At 41.4% G+C, this 18,409-nt stretch overlaps 1 protein-coding gene across 1 annotated transcript in view; it reads right to left on the bottom strand.

Moving 5' to 3' along the window:
* Positions 1-5,091: 5,091 nt before the first annotated feature.
* Positions 5,092-18,409, bottom strand: part of Fam91a1 (family with sequence similarity 91 member A1) — a 39,298-nt gene continuing 25,980 nt past the window's right edge. The window contains exons 19-24 of the mRNA XM_034516492.2: positions 15,389-15,461; positions 14,559-14,708; positions 12,635-12,739; positions 12,008-12,131; positions 9,661-9,730; positions 5,092-7,997 (exon numbers count right to left, since the gene is read on the bottom strand). Coding sequence (XP_034372383.1) covers positions 7,812-7,997; positions 9,661-9,730; positions 12,008-12,131; positions 12,635-12,739; positions 14,559-14,708; positions 15,389-15,461 — 708 coding nt within the window. The 3' untranslated portion in view covers positions 5,092-7,811. The remainder of the gene's footprint in view (positions 7,998-9,660; positions 9,731-12,007; positions 12,132-12,634; positions 12,740-14,558; positions 14,709-15,388; positions 15,462-18,409) is intronic.

Genomic DNA, 18,409 nt, shown 5'->3' with positions numbered 1-18,409 from the left:
TAATTCTTCAGTGATGCCATTGGTTCTGATACACCTGTCAATTGCAGAACCACATGACTCAGGGTAACCAATCAGATTGACCCCATCACTCTGTCCACAGTTACAGGTACACAGGCCCAAACTTACATTTTCCCTAGAGCTTGTAGGAAAGCAGGCTTTGTCTTGGGGAAGAGAGGCCCAAGAGTATGAGCCACCTCCATTCACATTCAAGTGGCCTTCTGACAAGGCTGTGTTGTCTGCACCTTGACTCCTAGAAAGGTCTGCAGAACCAGCCTCAGGTATGAAGTCCTGATGTTCTCAATGTGGTTTTCCAAGTGACCACACTAAGGTTACCAAGAGGGCATGTGGGGAATGAGAGTATGAATCCTGCTTATTCTTGTGTTTTGGTTTTGTTTTGTTTTTAACAAAAACCATAGAAACAAGGATAGAGAAGTGAAACAGTGCCACCCACAGGGGAAGAAGAGACTGCATAGGAAGCCACAACCTGAGAGAACTTACCAAGTGTCCCAAGCTCACAGCAGCACAGGGGACTTCAAACAGACACACCTGTGCACCGATGGGCTCAGCACCACCATCCCAGGGAGCTGGATGAAGGCCTTTTACAAACTAGCTATAAAAACATGGGGCCAGCGGGCCCTTCTGGCATGTGGTTTGACTGCAGTGATGTTCAAAGGACTGAGGGTAAATGCTGAATAAACAGCTGCTGCTGTCTGGTGATTCTGCCTGGGGCTAAGTAGACGGCTGCTTGGAAAATGAAAAGCACTCATGGTTTCTGATGGGCAAAACAAACAAAAATAACAAAATCTGTGAAAGGACATAAGATTTCAGGGAGCACTTTGTTAGGGTTTTACTGCTGAGAACAGACACCATGACCAAGATAATTCTTAGACAACATTTAATTGGGGCTGGCTTACAGGTTCAGAGGTTCAATCCATTATCATCTAGGTGGGAGCATGGCAGCATCCAGGCAGGCATGGTGCAGGAGTGCTGGGAGCCAACATTATTTTATTTTTGAAAGAATAGTTTTAGGTTTTGTTTTTCTTCATCTATCAACTCCTGAGAAAGCAGATGGCCAGTGGTCACTGCACCACTGCTCCCTAAGGAAAGTGGTTGCTGTGCCCTGAGCCAGACAAAAACATCGGTGGTTTCAAGTTATCTGCCATGGCAGAACGCCCGGCTTCTGTGAAATTCCCCCAAATACATTATCCCCTTCCCTGCCTGTGTAAATTACCTGAGAAAATACAGCTCGAAGGACCTTGATCAGAAAACTTGTCTTGGTCCCGTTCTTTGCGTCTGTCCCTTCCATTCTCTCCCCTTGTCTCTCAGAGTATCCTGAGTTAGACCCCGCAGGCCGGGGCACAGGAGGAGCTGAGAGTTCTACCACTGAAGGCTGCTAGAAGACTAGCTTTCAGGCAGCTAGTCCGAGGGTATTAATGCCCACCCCCACAGTGACACACTTCCTCCGACAAGGCCACACCTCCTAATAGTGCCATGCCCTGGGCCAAATATATACAAACCGTCAACAAACCCTTATCTTTTCTCACACGCTAAGAGAATAACCATGAGTGTGTTGGCTAGTTTTACCTGTCAACTCAACACAATTCTCAACTCGCTTGAGAATCTCAATGCCGTATTGTCTAGATCTGTGGGACATATCTGTGGATGATTGTCTTGATAGGTTTAACTGATACGGGAAGACCCAGCCCACAGTGGGTGGCCCCTTTCCCTGCGTTTGGATCCTGCACTGTGTCAGAGTGAAGGTGAGCTGAGTAGAAAGCGTTCATGTTAATCTCTCTGTGTTCTTGATTCTGTGTATGGTGTGACTAGCTCTTTTAAGTTCTTCCTGCCTTCAATTCTTGAGCCTTCCGTTGATGAGCTGTGACCCAGAGTTATGAGCTAAAAATAAACCCTTCCTCCCCTGGGTTGCTTTTGTCATGGTGTATTATCACAGCAGTGGAAAGGAAACTAGGTCAATAGGCTTCATTGTCTGGTCTTATTCTTAGGTCCCTTGAGTCTTTTAAAAGTCTGTTCAAACTAGTACATCTGTCTTTCTCACAATCCAGAGCCTGAGGCAGAAGGCCAGCCTGAACTAGATAGCAAGACCTTGTCTCAGAAATAAATAAAACCAACTTCATCTGGTGGTTTGGACTGAGAAAATGAGCCATTTACCTGTGAATTTAATTTCCAAAGAAGTAACTTTTGCTTTAGCCCACTGGTGTTGTGTAGGGACAATTTTGGCTTCTTAAAAAAACACACACACACACACACACATAGTATAAGAATGTTTTTGTTTTAATCCCAGGTGTGCTATGAAGCTGCTTCAGACTGTCTGCTGATGTGCACACAGACAGAGTATAAGAATGTTTTTGTTTTAATCCCCGGTGTGGGGTATGGGGCTGCTTCGGACTGTCTGTAGCAGCTGACTATGATTTACCTCGAGCTCTAGCAGAAGCATGGTTTTGCCAGCTGCAGATAGTTTCTGCGATTGTGTGACATTTGGAATCATGTGAATTTTTCCGAGGGTATACGAATGCTGGGGTCCCAAGAGGCATGGGGTTGGTGGTTGATGGTTATTGGGAGGGGGGATTGCGGTTTGTTAGTGTAGTACTCAAAGAAGGAATACATTAGATTCAGGGATCTTTATACTCTTCCTCTATCCCTTCTCTCCTATCTAGTGATAGGGGGTGAAATAGTGGGCAGGTTGATAAAGGCTAAGAAACAGAAGAACCCACAATGTAGCAAAGTCCAGCAAAGTCCACCAGTGACACGGTATTGGTGTGTCATTAACAATTTTATCAAGATCTTTAAAAAAAACAACAACAACACTGCAGCTGTCTTCAGACACACCAGAAGATGGCATCGGATCCCATTACAGATGGTTGTGAGCCACCATGGGGTTGCTGGGAATTGAACTTAGGACCTTGTGAAGAGCATTCAGGGCTCTTAACTGCTGAGCCATCTCTTCCAGCCCTATCAAGATCTTTTGAAACTATCTGTTTGACACAAACCATACAGGAAAATGATTAAACTTCCCACTGATATTAAAAGTGCACTTTCAGAGCATGTATTAAATATATGAAAAACACTTAAGTCTTTTGAACTGACTTTAATTCTGTGAGATGAAAACCAACAAGATCCCAAGCTCATATAAACTATGGTTCTGGGTGCTGAGGTGCGTCTTTGAAAGCATGGCTGGAGAATATGTGGGAAAGCCCACAAGGAAGAGTCCTCAGTTTACCCCTGAGTAGTGACTGTTTTCTTCCTCTTTTTTCCTCCTTGGGAAAAAGTTGTCTATACTGAATGTTAGAACAAAACTTTAGTTCAAAACTATTTTCTAAGATTGAAATGCTTAAATGATTGTACAGGCCATGGCTGATGGCACTTTTAAACATGTATCTTCTTAATCACAGAAACACTCAAGAGTCTGTTGGTTGTCCATTCTTGAGCTTGTAGAAGTTTGAAATCGATTGTGCTGGCAAGACGGCTTGCTTGGTGGTAAGTGCCTGGTGTCAACCTTGATGTTCTAAGTTCTGTCCCTAGGACTCACCTGGTGGGAAGACTGAACCTTGAAAGCTAACCTCTGACCTCCACACATGTATACATACATGCATGTACACACACAATAAAAGTTTCTTAAAATGTTAAGGAACCCAAAGGGCTTCTGAGTGGATTATATTACTAACATTGACTGCACTGGTGATTAAAAATGAGAAAAAGTAAGTAACTTTATTAGTTATGCTCAAATTACAGCAAACTCATTGCACGTGAACATATCTTATGAAAATAGCTTTCCCCCAAACAAAGGCAATCTGATACAAAGTAGCATTGCTCTCAACTTTTGACAGCTGGATTCTCATCCACTTCTGCAATCCATCTGTTGTGACACGCTATTTTGACTGATATGTACAAAGGACATCTGGCCTCACAATGCATGTGTATGTTGGGAGCCGAGAAAGCGGCTATCATCTTTGCAAACATCTCAAGCCATATACCCTGACAAGAGACTTGTTTTTCAACAGCCTACAACAGCTGAGCACTCTCTGATAAACATCTTGTTTATCCCACATATCTTGTTTTGCTGTTTAGTACCCCCAGCTGCAAGGTGCACGTGGTATCCACGCCTACAAGGCACGAGGCAAAGCATATAAATACCCAGGATTTTCTTTCAATAAAGGAGACTAGAGACTTGATCAGAACCTCTGTCTTGTCTCCATCCCCACTCTCTCTTGCTAGACCCTGACCTGAGGACTGGAGCAGCAGCTTGGGCCAGGACATGTGTGCAAACGAGAGGAAAGACTTAACAACAGATTACTGTGGGAATTCTTTTCTATGACATCATACTAGGCCCACTGTAGAAACATGCCCATTACAGATGGGGGTAAGGTAGGCCTTGTCTTCAGGCACCCAGGCTGATAAAACACCGCATCTTAAATGTCATTAGTCACTCCACTAACAGGGAGATTCAGAGGCCTCTTTCCAGAATGGATACCATTAAGTCTGTTCACCCTTGGCCAGATGAGTCACAGGACCCCATCCAATCATATGATGGTAGACCATGTGTTTCTACCATGGTCTATGAAGGACAACAACTGAAAACAGTTGGCAACTAGACAATGGACTACCTCAAGGGCTGGAGAGATGGCTCTGTGGTCAAAAGCACTTGCTGCACCCCTGGCCTCCGCATCAGTTCTTGCCCCCAAGTTCCTGCCTCCTCAGAGTTCCTCCCTGACTTCTCTCAGAGATGGCCTGTGTTGTTATAGCAGTCAGAACCACTAGGCCAGGAGTGTCGGTACCCACATCAATCACTAATTAAGAAAATGCCCTACAGACCTGCCCACACCACAGGCCAACCTCGTGGGGGCATTTTCTCAAGTGAGGTTCCCCTTTCCCAAGTGACTCTAGCTTGTATCAAGTTGATATAAAAGCAGCCAGTGCAAAGACAATGAACATCCCTAGCCTAACCTGGAAATTTTCTTGCAAATCTGGTATTAGGACAGAATTTTAAAGTTAGCTAAAAAAGCACAGGAAAGCCAGGCTGAAAAGCACAGGTGTATTTAATATTAAAACAGAAATTAGACACTCTACAGCAACTTGATCAACACCACAGTTTATTTGTAAACATGTTATTTTGTGTCAATAATCAAATTGACAACACTTTATACAATTTCCTTGGATATTAACAGCATAACAGAAAACAATCCACTGTACTGAGTTACAGTTTTGGTACTTTAAAATCCTTTAATACAAAGTGTATTTGAAACACTGAACATAAAAAGTAAATGAGAATGGCAGAGAAAACAAACAACCCAGGAAGGGAAATCACTTCCCTCAAACAAACAAAAAACCATCTGGTTACATGTTAAACAAGAAAGGCTCTAAGGCAGTGGTTCTCAGCCTTCCTATGCTGTGACCCTTTAAAACAGCTCCTCATGTTGTAGTGATCCCCAACCATAACATTATTTTTTTGACTACTTTGTAACTGTTGTTTTGCTGTTATATGACCCTTGTGAAAGGATAATTTGAGCCCCCCAAAAGGTTGCAACCCACAGGTTGCAGTAAGCAGATGACTGTAACTTAAGTGATACAAAGTTGCATTTCTTTAGATACACTTGAGGTGAAACTAGACCTTTACTAACTGTATACACTTTTTGATATTAGTAGCTCTACAGAGTGGGGAAGGAGAGAGGGTGGTACAAAGCCAGATGAAATTAAATATTTGCAAAATAACTGGACACAACTTTTATCAATCTTCTTTGGCAAAGAACAAAGTCTATATTTATTTATTTATTTTTTATCAACTTAACAGAGGCCTCTCTGCGTGAGCTAACATGAGTGGAGGGAACCAGGCACAGTCATAAAGTGAAACACAAACACACATCATCCTCTCTAAAGAGCAAATGGCCCCACAGAAAACAAGGACTTTGGCTGGGAATCTGATGGTCTCAATCTCCCTACTAAACAAGAATCCAGAGAGACGTAAAGTGTTTCTTTTGTTTTAAAAGTACTGTCCCTGAAGTTCATGATCACCATTAGGTTCCATCTCTTTTTCAGTGTTTTGCAAAGAAATTATAGCAGCAAATCACTCTCATTAAGCTATAAACTCAGCAATAACTGGACTGTCATAACTACAACTGTTCAATTCTTTATTAGTGTACATGTCATTAGAGTTGGCATTCGACTACTAATACAAAGATAAATACCTATAGTTAAGTCATTCAAAGCAAATGAGATTAAAGAGCCCTGATCAAAAGAAATACATACAACTTTCAGTTGAAACTGTAAAAGTTGCATACACATCTAACTAACAGCACTAGGAATGTACAGTATCAGTAATTGGAAAAATAAATGAGTAATTCACAGTCATAGAAATTATTTTAATATTACTATGTACTTTTCCTTTTACAGACAAACGTGACATACATACAGTTCTACCTTACACAAGACAAAGTAGAAAACTAAACATTACTTCATTTACCCCATCACAGCACTAACTGTGCCATAGGTAACCTGGTCCAAAATCGTCAATTCTACAGATAGGCCATGGTATTAAATGCATGGCCACTTTAACAGTTTCAAGAAAGCCATATACTTGCAGAAGCCTGTTAATTACACAAATATCAGTTGTATAAATAACAAAAGCCATCAGCAAAACTGTTAGGCTCAAATGTTCTCAATCAGTGTAATGCTTGAGTGTTTCAGGTATGTTGCTTGACCAGTTTGGTTAGGGGAGCTCAACTAACCACACAAACACCCCAGGGAAGGTGACCTGGAAAGTCTAAGTGTAGTCCCCAAACTTCTGACATTTGAGACACTAAAGGACCCAATGCCCACAGAAGCACATGAAGCTAGTCGGCGCTTCTCCACTCCCCCAGAGCTGTGGGCCGGTTCAGGTCCAGATGCTGTGTCTGAGGAATCGTTTTACCATGGAGCCAAGTCCAAAAACACAGCCCCGAGGTTGCTGCCATGCCATTCCAACCTCAATCACAATCCGTGGTTTAAATCATCAAGGTCAATTGCCCTAACAGTTCATAGGTAAAGCTACAAGACAAAATGAGACAAGCAACAGCCTCAACTACAAATGGAAAATAAATTCTATTTTCCATAAAGACTCTATGAAAATATAAAGCCCAAGGTGAATGACAACAGAAGTCCACATACAAACATCATTTAAAAATAGAATGTTTTCCATAGCTCTCATAAGATGTCAATGAATCATCAGTTAGGACCTTATAAATCAAGGTTAGGTTTACATAACTATGCTGATTGACATACCCTCAATCGTGTTCACTTGGCATACATAATTTACTGACATCCACAGCAACCCTTAATGTCCTGGTACACACCCCTCACTGCTGGATGCTTGCCACTTCTAGCGTGACTACCTCAAGAACCAAGAAGCCTTTTGGAGAAGAGTCCACCTCCTCCCGTGATCCCCTCAGTGTAGGTAACAAAATATAAAATTAAACCAGGTTTATGTCTGAGAAACTTACATATAAAACTACAACTGCAATATTCATAGTGACTGCTTATAAACCTAACAGTCATCTACAGCCTATAAAGTGTGTCCTTAGTTTTATAAAAGAAATGCAGATTGTCTCAAGTACAGTGCTGGCTGCTGAAAAGTACTTTGTTGCAGTAAGATGTGTAACGACAGGTCTCTGGCTTCAGAAAACAAGAGCACATTCCGAGCGGTTCCTACCAGTGAAGCTCGACCTGCACCAAGGCAGCTGGAAGCTTAATGGCTGACATTGTGAAGCCAGTGTTCAGAAAGAAAAAGGCGGAGAGTGTGAGCAATAAATGCTGTAATCAAATTACTGCAAATGGAGACTAGCAATGAGCAGGGAGGAAGGCGAGCGTCCGCTCCACTCTGATAAGACGCCATCTTTAAACATTAAGTTCTTGGCAGGAAGTGGAACTCCCATGTCAGCGCAGGACGACTGTGAAAGCACACTTGAGAAACCAGGCTCCGAGTGAAGATCCAGAGTAGCAGCACCTTCCTAAAAGCCAAGAACAAGAAAACTGTCTCACATGTGCTTGCAGCAAACAAACAGACCTGATGAAACCGACTACCCAGGAAATGTTCACAGCGTGCACAGTACTACGGGAGGCCACGGGAAATAGTTGCAGACTGACAAGCACCTATAACAAGTGCTTTGAAAACAATCAGAAATGGTCTATGAGATAAAAGATTAGTTTTCAGCAACTGGACCTAGCAGGAAATACCACCTACAGGAGAATGCCACAAAACCCCATCACACATCACTACAGTACACAGCTCTGCGAGGAGGCAGTGCCAGGCCTCAGGATGGACATACTCAGACCCACGTTCTCAAGCATCCAAGTGTCTGACATGGCCATAGAGTGTCTTCCCCACAATACAGACTTACCATGCTCAGTCCCCACTTCCTCCCCAGCCTTCCCCATCCAACTCCTCTGGGTAAACAGAAGTATGAGATCCAGTCTTGACTTCCCTACTACACCCTCATTACTTCTCTTTCACTTAATTCATTGAGTTCTACAAATCTATCTCCAGAATATCTCAACAGTTCCGCATTCACCACAGCCACGGTTAGTGGATTCCAAAGTGGAGTATAGTCCTGAGAAACTGTTTACTGACCGTATATTATACTTTCGTATTGTTGTGATTTACTGGCATGATGGTACGTGTACAATAAACAGCCCTTTACTGGGTGTCCATGTGCAAAGTGCTCACTTACAACATGTCTTCCCCAGGCAGTTACCAGGGCATCTGACTACCTCTGCCCCTAGTCTACACCTTTCCAACACTAACACACAATTTAAAGGACTTATCAGAAACAGTCTCGTCCCTTCTCCAGCCTTCAGCAGTGTCTCTTGGTATCTGGTGCATACACAGGTTCTCCCCATGCTCAGGAAGACCTGGCCCTCCTCAACCTCACCTGTTGTCACTTCCTTTTTTTCAGGATGTTTCTATCATCTTGGCTACTGTGTGCCCAGTGCTTTCCTGATGCATGTCCTGCCTGTCTGCAATATTCTGTTCCACTCTATAGGCTTCTGTTCCATCCTGTAGGCTCTGGGGCATAGCTCCCTCAAAGCAGTTGTTGAAATCTTACAAACATTAATGTGTGATCAGTCTCTCACAGTATCGCATGCTCCACTAGTGGCCTCCACATCAGTTTCCTTGTCACTTGGTAAAGGGAATGGCAGAGAGTAGACTCAAGTATTTATTAAATGGATGAACGAATTAAGTGAATAAATGAATGAAAAACTCTAAAACCAGACTTCATAATGTTGAATTAGATGTTCTGAACAGAAACATTCTATTCTCATGTTTACTTATGAACCTTCAAAGTCCAGCTCTCTCTCTCCTCACCACTGACCCGGCAGGGAAGCAGCTCCGCAGGCATCAGCACTACAGCCTGGCCTCCGCACTAGCATGCAGGACACATGACACGCAACACGTGCTCAGGCCTGTTCTGCTGCGTGCACCCTGGCACAGAACACAGAGGCTAGGCCTTGTCTAGGAAGGCCTGACCAGCAACATGTACAAGTAATTAACACCTTGAATCATGCTCCTTACAGATCCTGCTACTGGGAGATGTGAACTCAATCAGGAAGGGCTTTCACACATTATACAAGGCTCTGGACAAGCACCGTTTGCACTGTTTTGGATTACGTTACCTGGAATGAATGAACAAAGTTAAGGACTTGTAGGGAGAGTTTTCTACTGGAATGTAAGAGACTTTGAAGGCTGAAAAAAAAAAAGGGAAAGAAAATAAATTTTAACCAAATATTTTTTTTTTGTAAAAAGCCAAAATATTACAAGTTAAATTTTATCAATTTAAATAATTTATGTATAAATATGTAACCTAATAAAATACAAAATTCTTAAGTAATTGAAATGCTTTGTATCAATACAATTTTATCTTCTTTTTAACAGGAACTTGTATATAAAGAGGAAGCCATTTTCAAATAAAATATCATACTTTAAATCTAAATTTAAATATAAGTTTATGTAGTGATCTGCATACGAATGGCCTCCATAGGCTCATATATTTGAGTGCTTAATCACTAGGGTGTGTCATTTGAAAGGATTAGAAGGATTAGAAGGCATGGCCGTGTTGGAGGAACTGCGCCTCTGGGGATGGGCTACCCCATGTCCAGGTGTGCTTATTCTCTCTCCTCACAACCCTCTACCTGCAGATCAGGATGTACCTTTCAATTCCTTTTCCAGCACTGTGGCTATTACCATGCTCTCTAACATGAGAATGATGGACTAAGCCTCTGAAACTGGAAGCAGGCCCCCAATTAAATGCTTTCCTTTATAAGAGTTGCCTCGGTCATGGTATTTCTTCACAGCAATAGAATAGTGACCAAAACAGAAGTTGGTACTAGGGAGGACAATTTATATAACCAAAAATTGAAGTTGTATTTTCCAAAAGATTCTATTCATAAACTGTTAATACATAGAAATATAAATTTTCATATATGTATACAAAGGGTTCTGATTATTCTTGACCAACACCTCTCTTGTCTCCTTCCCATCCCTCTCTCATCCCTACTGGTTTCTTCCCCAAGCTCACAACTTTGGTGGCCCATTTAATTTAGCTAGGACCATGTGTCACCAGTGGATTTTAACTATGCACTGGATCCTGGGTGGTAGTAGGGTGTCACCAGTTGGTTCACAACTGAAAGCAGTAGTTTCCCTCTCCCTATCAATAGTAAATAGTCCAACAGTGAAGGGTGGGGGCCCTCATCCCCTCATCCATCCATGCGTGAGTACTGATGGGCTGGCCCATCTTTCTGCAGAAACAGTACAGGCATCCACATGCTCTCCATCACTTGTGATTACAATAGCAGGGTCTGGCCCAGAAGATGGTATTTTATATTCAGCCTCCTTTTCTCAACATTCCTTGAACCTTCAGAGCATCCCTGTTACTATAAATCTGATCAAAACCCATGGCCCTGGAAAGCACAGGCCTTAGGGAGCAGTGAGCACTGTTTAGCAAACTGACAGTGTCAAGATACACCCACAGACATATGCTGCTCCTAGCCTTAAAATCACAGAAACAACTCTTTTTAGGGAAAAATAGTGCATGCCAAGATTCCTGGCTGCAGCGGATGCAGAGAAAGCAATACCTGAGTTGCAGACCCAACTTAGTGTTTATTCTTTTAGTCATACATATTTCAGAGAATGGTTGTGGAAATTATCAGCTGAATACTCTATATAAGCTTCATTAAGTCAAATAATTTAAGTTATCTGCTGTCCAACTTTGTTTTCCTAAGTTTAAAAGACAGAATCCGTGGGTATCTCTCCTCCAAACCACCCTTTGTGACAACTGGGCTCAGTGAGTCTTTCCTGCACTGCCTCTCTGTAGCCACTCCCAAAGGATTGGAGCTGCCATGAGGTCAAACCTGCCTGTCATCTCTGAAAAGCAAAACATGCATTTCAAAAAATATACAAAGTGGAAAATGTTTAGAAAGTCACCAAAAAAATAACTTTATCTCATGACAAGCATTTGAGTGTATACAGTACACTTGTATAGAGAAATTTTCCAGACTTTTTTTTTTTTGGGGGGGGGGGTGTCTTATTATGTGCCCCTGGCTAGCCTAGAGCTAACTATGTAAACCTGGCTGGCCTCCAATTCACAGAGAAATTCCTGCCTCTGTCTCTGGGGTGCTGAAATTAAAGGTGACATTTATGTATTTAAAAAAAAAAATCAAACAGGTTCATTCTTTATATAAGCATAGCCATTTCCCACTTTCATCATGTCTGATGGACAAGCAAACTTACAAAAGCTTGAACCACAAATGTTTGCTTTTGAGTAACTTCTAATCTATTGAAACTTCACATACACACTTGCACACATGCACATGCACACACGCACCCCTCTTAAACTTAAAACCTTTTTCTTTATTCAGTCAGCCAATATATAAGGCAATTGCTATGTTCACATATGAGTTAACAAAGTGAGCCAGAGCAATGTCAGTAACAGCTTAAACTCGAGATGAAGAACGTAAGCCTTACCTCTCTTTCCTGCACAGGCCATGTGTAGCTATTTTCTGACAAACTTTCCGGTTTAACTCAGAACTGAACAAAGGAATTCCAAAACACAGCTCAAGAGGGACCCAATCTGCTTCTGCTGTGGCCCCTACAAAGGACACAGACAGCTTGACAACCATATACTCACAGACTGTCTGAGCAGCAAGGTCTTCCAATCTGAGGCTCCTAGACTCCTCTACCCCTGTGGCACCCACCTAGTTGAGCTTTCAACAAAGGAGAGAATAAAACAGGGTCATCAATCTCAAAATAGAAGTGCATGTCTTTTGGTTATGTATGTATGTCTGGGGAAAAGATAGCTTTCCATAAAACGTTGCAGATAATCATATGCTCAAAAAGGATGTAACAAGACATCTGCAAGATGATAAAATAAATCTGGTGTTTATCATATAAACAATGAAACTGAAATCACTACACTCTAGCTATAACTTTATAATATTTGAATTATTCTAAGCATATAAACATATTTCCTAGAACAATCACATTGACAAAGAACTCCACTGTAGATAATAAGGCAATATGCAAACAGCTCAACACAAAAGCTAAGCCCCAGAAAGGATCTAATAAAGTTGCAAAGTATTCTTAACATCTTACCAGAGTTTTGTTTTATTGCCAAATCTGTACTTGCTTCCTCAATAACCATTTCAAACGATTCTGTACTCCCATTTACATCTGAACTAGAAGCCAAATCAGGCTCGCCTGTAATTTAAAGGATATAAAACACTATGAAGACGCTACTACTCAGCAGAAACCATCAATTACGTCTTAGCACAAAGAGGACTTCAGGAAACAGTAATAATGAAAGAAAAAAAACAATCAAAAAATAAAAAAATAAAATTATAGGAAGAAAAAGAAATCTGCCAAGGGCAGTCCAAGATACAAACAGCTCTCAGTCAGCCCTACAATCTGAGAGTGCTGCACACATGTGTTGCATACTCTCTCCTTTCTCACCACATGACTTAAAAAACTGGCATCTGAGAACTGTCATCTGTGAACATGAGAGGGCGTGGCTGACACCCACCAGTGCTGAGTATCATACCATGTGTGTAAAATTCCCAAGGTCAAAATCAAGCATGACCTAAAAATTCCAAACTCATGAGGCAGAACAAAAGTTTAGACTTCGACTTCCATCATTCCTAAAGCCATCCCCATAAGGGTGGAATTTTGAGTACTCTTCACAATTCTTTTTGAATCCTACATCTTTCGGCAACATGAGATCCCTAGCCAACTTCTGTACTCATCTATTTACCAATAACTCCTTCCTTTAGGATATTTTCTGCTTTCTAATTCCCTTTGCAAATGAATTCATGAATGAATGAGTGAGCAAGCAATCACCTTGACTAACTTCTCACTTTTCAAAGCTCAGTTCAAACTGTGTCTTCTTTAAGAGGCATTCCCTGTGTCCCCTAGGTTAAGACAGGACTTACATCTCCCATGTTTACTCTAAGCAGCCCACGGTCCTCTCTGAGCCTTTTAACTTCACAGTGCAGGCAGATTCACTTATCTTCCCTACTAAGGTTTTTCTCTTTGGACTAAAATTGGACTTAGACATTTAATTGCTTCTAGGACTTAAAACAGTTATTTACTGTTCAAATGTTTGTGGAATAAGATGATTTAAAAAGTGAACTGTAGTATAGCCAAAACTAAAAGGGAGCCAACCCAATCCACTGGGTGACTACTAACCATATTTTGTCAGGATTTCAAATGAGAAAGGATCATGGAATATAACCAGTGACAGACAGTTGACACCTTCAGAATCAGCAGAATAGAGATGACACCACCATAAGCAAAGCCATATACACATCATCTTGTCAGAGCAGAAACAATCCCTACGTGACAGCTGATCTGACTATGAACATGCTGGACAATCTAGAGGCAGAAGGAAGGCGACACAGGAAATGGGTGCAACATGTGCTTTTAGGTATCAAGGTCCAAACTAAACTGAGAATTAAAACAGAAGAGAGGCTGGAGAGAGAGAGACAGTAAATGAACCCAGATACATGTGCACAAGAAAAATGCCAACTACTAGACTTGTGTTGGAGTCCCAGAATCTACAGAGATTCACAATTGCTTCAAACCCAATTCCACAGGAACCAATGCCTTTTCTGGCTATAGTACACCTCACTATGGTGCATACACACGTGCACATAAAATAAAAATGATTTGTTTTTAAAAGGAATGAAGAGGGAGAGAAAGAAATGAATATGAGAGTTACTTCCAAAGTCTAATTCAAGGAATCTGTAAACAAGTTAGTAAGTCTATTTTGGGAATGTTTTACAAAATGGCATGGGTTTTGAAATTATACTCCCTACAGCTAATTTGATTCAAAGCCATAGATGCAGTGGTGAAATGCTGAGCGAACAGCAGTTCTGTATCTAACCCAGGGTCATATTCTTATCCCTTCAATGAAAACTATTAAGTGACTCAGCAGATAACAAAGGTTTGCTGTGGTTTACACACAGAGGCTGTGCTAAATTCAAACCAGCTGTTCTAACCAGAGACCCAATCAGTGACTGACCTCTCTCATCAGAAGCGTCACTGAGCTTTCTACTTGCCAGCTGGCTAGAAGCATTTAACATGGTGACATAGCCGCAGAAATGCTGCAAGTCCACTTTGTTCCTCAGAATCTGCAATGCTTTATGAACGCCCATACTGGCACGGGTAAACTCTGGGAACAGACCAATAACACCGTATTAATGAAGTCATATCATACAATACAATACCAAAAACTAATGTATACTTTACTATTGTTAAAATACTTTTACACATCAAATAAGAGCAATTCCAATAACGAAATGTAAGAGAATAGCTCCTTTTTTATGGATAGCTTGACACAAGCTCTCATTAATCAGTTCTTGAGATTTTGTAAAACTTAAGATCCTGATGACAGTATCTGCCATCTTCATGAGAACAAAATTTTGTCCTTAGCGTTTAGACAGACCTGAAGGGTAAGAGAGCAAAGCTATTTCACTCATCCATGCACACACACATCACAAACCTTGCCTTGAGAACTATGAAAAAGAATGTGTTAAACTTTGTAAGCATAAATTGTTCTCATGGTTCTCACTCAGTCTTCAAATAAGCCAACAATCAAGGGAAACTACTAAAAGCACTTACTGTCTTCATCTCTAATGCATACAGTATTCTTTAAAAGGTTAGAACGGGTTGTCTAACAGTTTACTGGCAGAAAAATCACACAACTGAAAGCTACCTTGAGCCAACTCTTCTTAGAGAAAAATGGTAAAAACACAGAATTCAAAAATGTTAGGAATTTACTCCCTGTCATGTATTCCACCAATCACTGACAGAAATAAGGATAAAAGTCAAATGGATAGAATTCAAATGTACCTCCTTGCAGCTCTGCTTCATCAAACGGAAAGGGTATATGGACAGTCTCTCCTACCCCATGCAAACCATGTCCCTACAAACAGAAGAAATCAAGTGGAATGGTGAGTGAGAACCAACACTCCCAACACCGCACATAGGGATGGGCCACTACATGGCGCACTCTACGGCACTCCATCAAACGCCTTGCAAGTTTTACTTTTCTTTTTCATCAAGGAATGACAAACGTTTATTAAATTCTTGGATAATATTTTTTCAAACTGAACATATGAAAAGAAAAAAATAAAAAGGCTGAGTAATTAATAGGCAGACCAGACAGGCTTGAGCCAAGTGAGGACTGAAGTCCATATCCTCACAGCTCAGCCATAGTTCTGAGAAAAAAGGAGGGCAAAGAACCTGACTGGGACACAAAACTCAAACTCCTGCAACAAAAGGGTGTGCTTTCAAAGTTACCTACTAATAATTACACATGCCAGAAACAACCAAAATGCCTCACCACACAGGAGTGGTTAATAAATGATGGTGTAGAGTTTCAGTTCAGCTGCAAACAAAGAAAGAGAATGTCTATGTGATGGTAACTGGCTCTGTAATCAACTAACAAAAGGTACAGCAGCCATTGAGGTTGCGTCTGCAAAGGACACAACTGAAGCTGAAATGGGTGTTGTGTTTGAAAGACAAGGGTTGGCAACTGGGTAAAGAGAATTAAACCGAACCTCTCTCCTGTACATCCTTTAACAGCGACATCTCTGACCAATGTGAGTGTACTGTTAGCTTAAAACTCATTTTTCCTGTTGGGGCACTGTTTGTGTGCTGTCCACACCCCCGCACCCCATCTCCAGAACCAGAAATGAATTCTTTCTTTTTGTGTTGTTGGCTAATGCCATAGACTCCCAAACATAATAGGCTACTGACAATGCTTACCCTCCAGAAACTGACAGTGACCCTACTGCTGAAGACCCCACTTACTTGACTCACAGAACATGGGGAAAGCAAGTAGGCACAAACCTAGAAGCCTCAGCTCCACTGGCTAGCTTTCACAGTGCTGGAAAGACGTATGCAATAAAAAGAAAAGTAATCACCCATCCCTCACCCAGATGTGAACTCTGTGAGCTACAGCGCCACCCTGCTCGACACATGCCCACTGGTGCAATAGTGTCCCAGACATTACGGGAGTAGCCAACCATTTTCTCACTGGAGTTAAGGCTTGCTACATGAAATAGAACCTGTATTTGGCTTTGTTAATGTGGTCAAGAGGCCAGGAAGGCCCCAGACTACTATCTGCTAAATGAACAGAGTATTAAAACAACTCCTAATGACTTATGCTACATCTACAGATAGATCAGTGCACAGATAGCTTCTCATCAGAGAAAATTCCTATTGCAATAGATGGCGACTATGTAGACTCTCACCTGGCCAGTGTGAGAAAACAAGAGACTTTGCATTGCTCAGTGCTAAGTGGGACACACAGATTAGACTCCTCCCCTCAAGGTCTATATGAAGATGTTTTCAGGAAGAGCTAGAGGTGGTGAACGACTTCAAAAAAAATAGTGTTCCCTGATGTAGCAAGGCAGTTGCACATGCATATGAAGTCACAGCAATCCTGACAGCAGGCATAAGACAAAATCCCAGCATGAAGGAAGGAAAGTGGGTAAGAAGTCCCCTAGCTGAAGAGCTATTGGCATTTTAACAGCTGCTAAGGGAGGGAGAGTTAGTTTCCTCTAATGGTGGGACACCTAATATACCGCCCATAATTCCAGAGCAGGTCCCACCCCTGAGAGTAGCTGGGCAACACAAGCTGGACTTAATGGGTTTGAGAGAAAAAAACAGCAAGAGAAAGAATAAATATGAAGTTTGGTGGGTAGGGAGGTGGGTGGATCTAGGAGAAGTTAGGGGAGGAGATATTAAATATGTCCAAAATATATGAGTCTCAAAAAATAAAAGTATTACTTAAAAAACCCTTATTCCCTCACATTACAATTATTCATCTATCATATTCAATTAATAGTCATTTAAATTTGTTTCAAAAATTTCTTTAGCTCCCAAATACAGTAAAAGCTTATAGTGGTATTAAGAACAAAAAACATAAATAATTTAATGTTCATATATAACAAGTATTATTATAATGGAGAATTTAAGTAAATATTGAAGATATACACATTTTTTCCCTTTAAAGGAGACCTGTTACTCAAACTCAAGAAATATGGTTAGGTATGGAGTGGTGGTTAGTTTTTATTATCAACTTGATACAACATATAAAGTGACATAGGAAGAGGAAGCTCAAGTGAAGGACTGCTTCCATCAGGCCGGGGCGCTATCTTGACTGCTAACTGATAAAGGCAGGGCAGCCCACTTCGGGTGGCTGAGCTGTGTCAGAGAGCTCGCCGCCGAGCACTTGCTGAGCATAAGACAGTGAGCAAGCCAGTCCTGTGTTCCACTGCGGTTCCTGCTCAAGTCCTTGCCCTGACTTTCCTCATAATGCACTGTGACCCAGAAGTGTAAAGCAAACCAACTCTCAGCTCCTCACGCTGCTTTTGGTCAGTGTTTTATCACACGAACAAAAAACTGACCTAAAGCAAGTGCACACACCTGTAATTACAGCACAGAAAAGAGGCTCACGTCAAGTTCAAGACCCTGTCTCAAAAATGACACACAAAGAAAGAGAGTCAAAGAGAGGGGGCAAGTGGGGCGAGGGAACGCCTACAGAGATGAAGGGGAAGGGAACCAATACAGCCAAGAAATCACACTCAATATGCAATCACACTAAGCATAAAATCATACCCATTAAGATAGTTTATAATGTATTTATGACAGATATCTCTTGTATTCCAGATACTTATTATTTAATCTAATACTAGATAGTTTAAAATGTGGTTTTATTAAAAATCTGAAGTGTAGTATTTTTCAAATTCTAACAAGGAACATTTTCCCACAAAGGAGGTGTTTTTCTAGCAAGAGCACAACTTGTGAACAAAGACCTTAAGAGCAGGTGCCATGCTGATTTACGTGATGATTTACGTGATGATT

This window comes from Arvicanthis niloticus, chromosome 13 (assembly GCF_011762505.2).
Source record: "Arvicanthis niloticus isolate mArvNil1 chromosome 13, mArvNil1.pat.X, whole genome shotgun sequence".
Taxonomy (NCBI): Eukaryota; Metazoa; Chordata; class Mammalia; order Rodentia; family Muridae; genus Arvicanthis; species Arvicanthis niloticus.
This window is presented reverse-complemented; position numbering and strand designations above follow the sequence as displayed.